General features: G+C 37.1%; 1 protein-coding gene across 1 annotated transcript; it reads right to left on the reverse strand.

Annotated features, from left to right (window-relative positions):
* Positions 1 to 296: 296 nt before the first annotated feature.
* Positions 297 to 8,471, reverse strand: LOC128215785 (uncharacterized). The gene is made up of 8 exons (XM_052922354.1): positions 8,127 to 8,471; positions 6,579 to 6,609; positions 3,374 to 3,423; positions 2,999 to 3,066; positions 2,631 to 2,736; positions 1,760 to 1,946; positions 1,399 to 1,468; positions 297 to 1,115 (listed from the first exon to the last, which is right to left on the reverse strand). The coding sequence occupies exons 1-8, from the start codon at positions 8,185 to 8,187 to the stop codon at positions 591 to 593; spliced, it is 1,098 nt and encodes a 365-aa protein (XP_052778314.1). The 5' UTR covers positions 8,188 to 8,471; the 3' UTR covers positions 297 to 590.
* Positions 8,472 to 8,738: the final 267 nt, after the last annotated feature.

The raw sequence follows: 8,738 nt of genomic DNA on the forward strand, positions 1-8,738 counted from the left end.
AGATTTTCATATTTATGTTAAAAAAAATGTTTTATGGCTTAAACCATACTAACGGTTTAAGAAAAATGTATAAACATCAATTTTTGAACTTAAATATTAATATCTGCGATCGAAATTTTGTCAGCAAAAATTGGCTCGTTTCAAGACAAAAAAAAGGTTGTCAAATCGTTCAATCTGTGAGAGTACAGCTTTAAACCGCTAAAGTTTCATTCATGCCAAAACACAAATTGGATATATATTTAATGTTAGATATTAAATTAAAATGCATGTAAGTACAATCAAACAAGAACACGTGACACATTCTGAAAATTATTGCACATAATTTGTCATCAACAGACTTTGCATTGTATAGTTATAGTTATATATATTATGCAAATAATCTCACCACAGTCTACCTAATAGTATCAGTGACTCCCTAAGGATTTCATGTCAATCGTATCCAATTGTATATTATATGTGTTTGAATTGTTTAAAACGAAATAACTTTTGTTCTGTTCTGTTCTATTCTGTAAATCGTATCCAGTTTTATGTGGATAAATACATAATTTAATGTTTTGTACGGTTGAATCACATCAGTATTGCCGCTTTAATCATCTTTTTTCCAGCACAAAATAGTCATGTGGGTCACCGATATCATTATCACGAAGACCAATTTCCGTACTGCCCATTGCACCGTTCTTTTCAAGCACAAAATATTGGTGAGATCCGCTGGGATCAGTGTGCTCCTGGCTCCGTAAATCACCGTCATCCCTAACAGCGGGTATCTGATTGTATCCCGCATTCTGGCTTCTGTCCGCGTTCAGTGGCTGGTAGGCGCTATCTGCGACTGTCGAAATGCTCGTGCCCGGTATGACGTCATTGGCGAACTTATTGTATCCGTATGTCGGTGAAGTCACTGGAGCAAGTGACGAGTTGTTGTTGGCGTGATTGTAGCCGGGTGCATTATATGTGTTTGTGCTACCGACCGATAGATCCATCGACTCGCTGTAAATATGCTGGGAGTCAGGTCGGACACAGTTGGCATTTTGCGCTGTTGTGGGTGTTGACCGGATGTCAGCAGGCAGAGTAGCGAGCGGCGCAGACGGCATGGGTCGGGATTTTTGCGCTGTGGCATTCTATAAAAATAAATACGAAACATTAAATGAAAAATTATAATTTCAAGATAACCATCAAAGTAATATCTAGGAAAATTGTTTGACACTGACTCCCTACCCATTTGGTGGATTGTTTCGACCATTTCCTGGCCTTTGACTTTTCTTTACTTGAGGTTGAGGTTTAACCCGCGTGTGTACACTCTTGCGCATGTACGTGCAATAAAAGCAATTTCGAAAATAAATACAGTTTTTAGTATCTATCTTCCGGGCAAATATACCGCATGTAATCGCAATGTATGCTCACCACGATTTCTCCATCTTCCATATTCGCGCGGCCTGTTTCCTTCGTGCCTGACCTAACGGCGTATGCCTTACTGGAAAACAAAAAGTATGTAAAAACTGTTAGCAGTTAAGTTCCAGCATTGTAATTATTCCATATACATCCGAGGTTGTTTTCGATGAAAAATGGTCGAGGTGTTCCGAATGTTTTCACACTATGTTATTCTCATGCCATTGGACGAATTGAATGAAAAACAAATGGAACAGACGCCATTCAATATAAAACTATACATTGAGGCTATGGCTATTAAATGAAAAAAAAAAATAATACGGGAATGGGAAAATGCACATCGGCTACGTGAAACAATAATGTCTGATTAACTCACGCATATACGGAGGGACAGCAGACGCAAAGAGCCGCGGTTGCCATGGCCCCCACCATCAACCCGATCAAAAGGAGCCCCACGGCCGCCCCGACACTCACACCCGATCCTTCGTGGAGGGCCGCACAGTCCTGAGGCGGACAGTCCTGGTGTGGATAACCCTTAGCATTCTTCTGCTCTGACTGAGAACCTGCGTAATGATGTTAGTGCCTATTTATTCAACATATTGAAATAACATCGAAGTTTATAATTCGAGATGCAACATCAAAACAATGCGAAATATGTAGGTTATTATTTATTTGGAGGTTTTTATGGAAATTAAGCGTTCAAGCGTAGCACAGCTAGGGGTGCAATTGAATGATAAAATAATAGTTGAAATCAATTGTATATACTGACAGGAACGCCTGTTTTGAATGATATTTTTTGCCCCCTACCTCTGAAATATGAACACATAAATGTATGTTCTTTTCCAGCATGTTATTTTCAGTTTTGTCTAGTTAATTACCTATAATTACCTATACAAATACTTCAAAGACAAAATCTGAGCATATATCAGCATTTATTGAAGGGTTCCAGTCGACAGTATCTTAGTTTTAACACTCTTAGTGATTTGTCGCACTAAACTTCGAAATAAAAAAATCCGTAAACAGTGCATTTAGCAAACCATGAACCATTGAAACTGTGTAAAATAGTTCCTTGTGAAGCTATGTCGAGTCTGGTTGTTGAAGCTTGTTATTAACTCAAGTAGGAAAAGGCTTCCTTAAATCAGGAACTACTCGATTAAAATACAATAGCGGTACAATAAATCTCATCTGTATAAATAACAGAACAGCCACAGATCCCTGTCACCTTTTGTAATGTATTAGCCAATTACCATCATCAGCTCGAGTTGTCGTAGTTGTGGTGTCCGCTGGCTGGGATTTTGCAGATCTTTCTTTATCGTATGTTGTGCAGTCTCTCGCAAAACATTGGTTTCCGTGCTACAATCACATTACACGAGTATAGACGGTCGAAAGTGTTAAAGTTGTCTAAAGGCATATATATATAAGTTGCTCTTGAATGATATAAAAATGCTAAAGAAAGAACACCGACAGAGAGAATCCGTTTTGTTGCTTTAAATTCGTACACTTCTTTTACGTTACACGAATTTATCATAGTAAATGGGACAATACATGCTACCATTCTTGTGAATCACAATTAATAGCACTGAACTACTTAAGTACTAACAGAAATCGTACACACCTTCATACAGTATTTCTGACAGATGTCGTTGTTGGTGTTTCTGTCCGGTGTAAGGCACGGTAATTGGGCTGAAAGTACTATCATGGTTTAAATTCATAGTATCGTGATATTAAGTAATGTACAGAAATATGAAATATTGTGGAAATTAGTGTTCAATAATAACGATCTATTCGTACCTCGTTGAATTATAAAATGAGTCTTCTTTCGACCGCTAAGACGCTTCCGCCGAGCGAAGCGAGCGATCCCTTCTTAGCAACTACGATTTCATAAAATAGCATTAGAACTGTACAATGTTTGGTTGTTATGGCTTGCATCTGAAATTTAATTTATAACAGACGTTGATGTCGTTTGATACTTTCTTCAAGGCGAACTTACATCTTCCGTATGTGTTTTGTGTTTCGAAGCATATCGTGGTACAGGCTTTCCTGCAAAATGAAGCACAGTTTGCATTGGTATTTGACTGAACTGAGCATTCAACAGTGTACAAACAGTAATGTACATGTACTGTAATAGGGAGCCGTGTTTACTATTCATGCCCCATCACACGTTCCCACTACGTCCTCAAAAATCTGGCAGGACGCAGTCAAAACTTGGTCAACGTAGAAGGGACGCAGTAGACACCGATAAGGACGTGATATGGTCTTTATGGACGTGAAGGGCGTGAGCGGACTTTAAACATGTTCAAAATAAACGTATAAGGAACTTAATAAGAACGTAGTAAAGACGACATGGAGATAGTGACGGCGTGTCTAAAACATTGAAGGCACTTGATTGACGTAGTGCAAGTGTGGTACTGGACGGGAAATATTGAACAGCGTTCTCATAGCGTTACCTCTAGGTTGTCATTGCGTTCTGACAACGTAAATGGAGTTCTCACCACAACCTCTCAACGCTCTTGGTACGTTAATACGTTTCTTCGGTGCTTAACACGTTTTAGACACGTTTGTGACAAGTTCTTACCACGTCCTGTCATGTTTTGAACAGGGATCATGTATAAATACGGGATTCAACTCCTCTATAGCTTCAATTTTTACCAACACTAGATATGAATGAAAAATAGACCAGTTATTAAAAGAACACGGTAATTCCATCTTGATCATATTAACAAATAAATTCAAGTCATAAGAACGTAATGAGGACGTGATAAGTAAGCACTTCGTAAGCGCGTGGTGAATCTTCCTGGTCGTGGTAAGAACGTGGAAAGAACGCATTGGATGTGGTGCGCGCGTATTAAGAACGCATTAGACGTGGTGCAAGTCTTCGTCTAGTGTGATGGGGGTATAACGCCGGGCTCAGAAATGCGAATTCTTAAAAATGACAGAATAATAAACAGGAATAAAATACCAGTATATATAGCTCTTGTAATAGCAAATAATAGCAATTTACAATGCAGTTAAACTTTGCTGTTTAGAGTGTCGAGTCTCAAACATAGATTCACTTCTTAAGTGGTATGAACCTCGAAGAATAGCAAGATAAACGTTAAAGCTAAGTGTACGTCCTTTTTTTGGCACAAAAAACGGGATGAATTAAATAGTACCATGGCAATACCAACATGTTTTTAGCATGAAGAAGTAGATGTAACCTTTGAACTTTGACAAGGTGGCGAGGTGATAGAATAAGCCCAATAATTTGGCAAAGTAACGAGAAGATAAGACTTGTGCCATAACTTCAGTAACATAACCAGATAACAGCATCCGTACCATAACATTGACAACGTAACCGGATGACAGCATCCGTACCATAACATTGACAACGTAACCGGATGACAGCATCCGTACCATAACATTGGCAACGTAACCGGATGACAGCATCCGTACCATAACATTGACATCGTACCCGGATGACAGCATCCGTACCATAACATTGACAACGTAATCGGATGACAGCATCCGTACCATAACATTGACAACGTAATCGGATGACAGCATCCGTACCATAACATTGACAACGTAACCGGATGACAGCATCCGTACCATAACATTGACAACGTAACCGGATGACAGCATCCGTACCATAACATTGACAACGTAACCGGATGACAGCATCCGTACCATAACATTGACAACGTAACCGGATGACAGCATCCGTACCATAACATTGACAACGTAACCGGATGACAGCATCCGTACCATAACATTGACAACGTAACCGGATGACAGCATCCGTACCATAACATTGACAACGTAACCAGATGACAGCATCCGTACCAGATGGCAGTATCTGTACCATAACAATATACTTAAGGAATTAATCCGAAGGACTCCATGCGTACCAGCCCAATTGCGTTCATATCCCCGATAATGACATCAACCCCTCAATTCATTTCTTATATATAATAGTTTATTATTTTATTTAAATATGTTTTAAAAATAATTCATTTTATTTAGGAAAACCTTTCAGTAATTCTCCTTTACCCATTCTGTGAATAGAGCGACCCGACTGTAACCGTAAACATTTTTTTTCAAATGCCGTCACAATAACGCGGGAAAAGATCAATGACTTGAAATCACCTTTTGACTTACAATTGAAACTTTTTTGGCAACAAAACGTTTAGAATACAATAATTAAACACTTTCTAAAAAGTTGATTTATATTTTACGGGACCTGCTGACACAATACAAACAATAACAAGATCAATAGTTTTCATGTATATTGTTATGCGATGAATTGCGATCCGAACATATCCGAAGATGTTGCGTTCGTCAATTGATAAACGCAATTGCCGAAAGTCAGTATCTGTACCATAACATTGACAACGCAACCAGATGACAGCGTCTGTACCATAACATTGACAACGCAACCAGATGACAGCGTCTGTACCATAACATTGACAGCGCATCCAGATGACAGCGTCTGTGCCATAACATTGACAACGCAACCAGATGACAGCATCCGTAACATAACATTAACAACGTATCCAGTTGACAGCATCTGTACCATAACTTTGAAAACGTAACCAGATAACAGCATCTGTACCATAACATTGACAACGCAACTAGATGACAGCGTCTGACATCAAGGCTACGCCAACAATGTCGCATATTCCCTTAGTAATGGCCCTTCTGCAAGTATGCAGAAGCAGACGATAATAATACAGAAGCCTTACATGATAATCAGATGGAAATAGCATGGAACATGGTGATACGTAGCAAAAATGCAAGTACATTTAAAGCATTTATTTAGTTCATTATTATTAATTGAATGCAATGTTTGATTTAGACACAAATAACTTGAAGTCTAAAATTTAAAATAATTTATTTCTAGATAACATCTGTATTGTGTAACAGTAGAAAGGCAGTCTCTATTTTAAAAGTCAAATTTATGGAAACAAAACGTGTATAAATTTCCTACAATGATGATTTAAGAAAATTATAATGAAGTTAAAGTCGAGGCCTCTACTGGCTTCATGTCGGAAGCTTATCAAGCTAAGTTTCTTGTGATATACCATACACCCGACTTTAAATAAAGATTTTTGTATCTTTTACTGGTCAAACAAGTGATTTTGCTTAACGGGCTTCAACACAGTATTCAAAATGAACTGTACGTCATTTATGTGTTAACATACGAGACAGAGACTTACCTATCGTCCGCATCGTCGCTTTCAGGTTGGGCTGAAATATATATATATATATATATATATATATATATATATAAATGTATGCATGTTTCAATGAGATATCACTTATCATGTTTCCGAACAGGAAAGAGAAATATGTATTGAATACATTGGCATGCTAATAACTTTGAATGAACAATATATAGTAAGAGCAGTATTCTTATGAAAAGAGACTTGCTCATGTTCTGTAAAATGCACTTCTTTTTGTGACGAAATAAAGATTCATTAAGATTCTGACCGCTAGAACACTTTAGGAAATTTTATACTCGTTCAAATATCGTCCTGTAAGACCACAGTTTTCAAAAGCGTTACTAACGGAATTCAGCGATTCGTTGTAGCGTGATTTGCTCATCATCACGTGATAAATGTTATTCTTAAAATGCCAAAATATCTACCTTCTGTTGTAAAAGTCCATGCGCCGTAATTGTTTAAAGGTTTAATTGTTTTCTGAAATTTCGGTTTCATAGAGTAAAATGGTGCTTTCAGATGCATTACCAAGAAAACTAATATCTGATCCAAAAACATGAGCGAGTCCCTTTAAAACTATACAGCAAGTCTAATAACTTCGGGGGTTATTCGTTAAACTGATATTGTCACAGTTTGAAACAGCGCAATATCATGTTGTTGTTTTTTCACTAATAGATCTCTTAACTATCGGACAGCATATAAATGTATTTAGACTGGTGTAAACTGCCACGTTATACATGGAATTGATCAAAATGGCAAATGCAATGCAAATCGTCCCAGGTTATAGGATTTACACACAGAGAAGATGATAACAGTGATAAGAAATGGGAATAATTGTCACAAAAGGTAAACGGCATTGACCGGAACAAGTAATGACTTGTATAGTTCAGTATTTTAAAGTGATGTACAATCCGTAAATACAATACTATGACAATAATATGAAACCTAAATATTTGAAGTTCACGTAGCGTTTCCATACACTTCCTGTCCCTTGGTTGAAACAAGCGCGCGAGGATTTCTGATCTTATCAAGCAACATTCGGAACTCCTCGGCCATTTTTATCGAAAACAACCTCGGATGTATTTGGACGGTTTACATACTCAAAAAGAGGTACGTTTAAGTCCGCTGCAAGTAGATCGCGTAGTAATTTTATTTAGCAGTTAAACTTTATGACTTTACTCTTGGAAATCTCAATTATGTTCGCAATAATATACTTCACTGACAATCAATTTAAACTTAGATCAATAAATACAATTCTAAAACACTTCATTTCATAAATGATATAATTCAAAAATTTACGAACTACTTCAACTGATGTACCGGCATACATCCGAGGTTGTTTTCGATAACAATGGCCGAGGAGCTCCGAATGATCAAGCAATTGTAAATCCATATGATCCATTATTTAAATAATATCATAGTTTAAACTTGAAATATAACGGCTCGTATTATGTGTATATTCATTGAAATACATTAACGATACTCTTCGTAACGAACATGCATCAAAGTTATAACCGTAACAAAAAAGCGTATATAAATACATACCTTTTGAAATTAACAAACAAATGCCCATTAGAATGGCCATGGTGTACATTTTAAAACTCATCTAGAAAATTCTTATTTAAAATGAACACTTAAATCCCAATATTGTCCAGTATTATCATCAAAACATGTATTCTTACACTTTGTTTGTTTTTGTTCATTAGTCAACTTTAGTGCGTTCACCGAGGCTAACACTACACTGTGTCCGTATTGCACACACACTATGACTTCAAGCAATTAGTCAGAGATGAGTTTGACGTTAGTCCATGCTCTAATAGTTTCCGTACACAAATATTGGTGGATAAATGACCCTTATTACCATGTCAAGTGTCCTGTGATGTTCATTCGCGCTCAAGCTTCGCTTTAATGTTTGAATATGTTTACATGACTTGTAACGTATACGCTCAAAGTTTGTTTAGATGAACATGTATACCTTACTTATTAATCTAATTTCATTAATTTGTAACATTTACGCTATAAAACTTAGAGTATACTGTATTAAATAAGGATGGTAATTGGCATGAGCTTTTTATATCAGTTGTATTATATTTGTCATGTCAATTAGTCTCATTCACTTACGTATATGCCTCGGGGTTGACAAATGGACGTTACGTG

The sequence above is a fragment of the Mya arenaria genome, chromosome 14 (assembly GCF_026914265.1).
Source record: "Mya arenaria isolate MELC-2E11 chromosome 14, ASM2691426v1".
Classification (NCBI taxonomy): Eukaryota; Metazoa; Mollusca; class Bivalvia; order Myida; family Myidae; genus Mya; species Mya arenaria.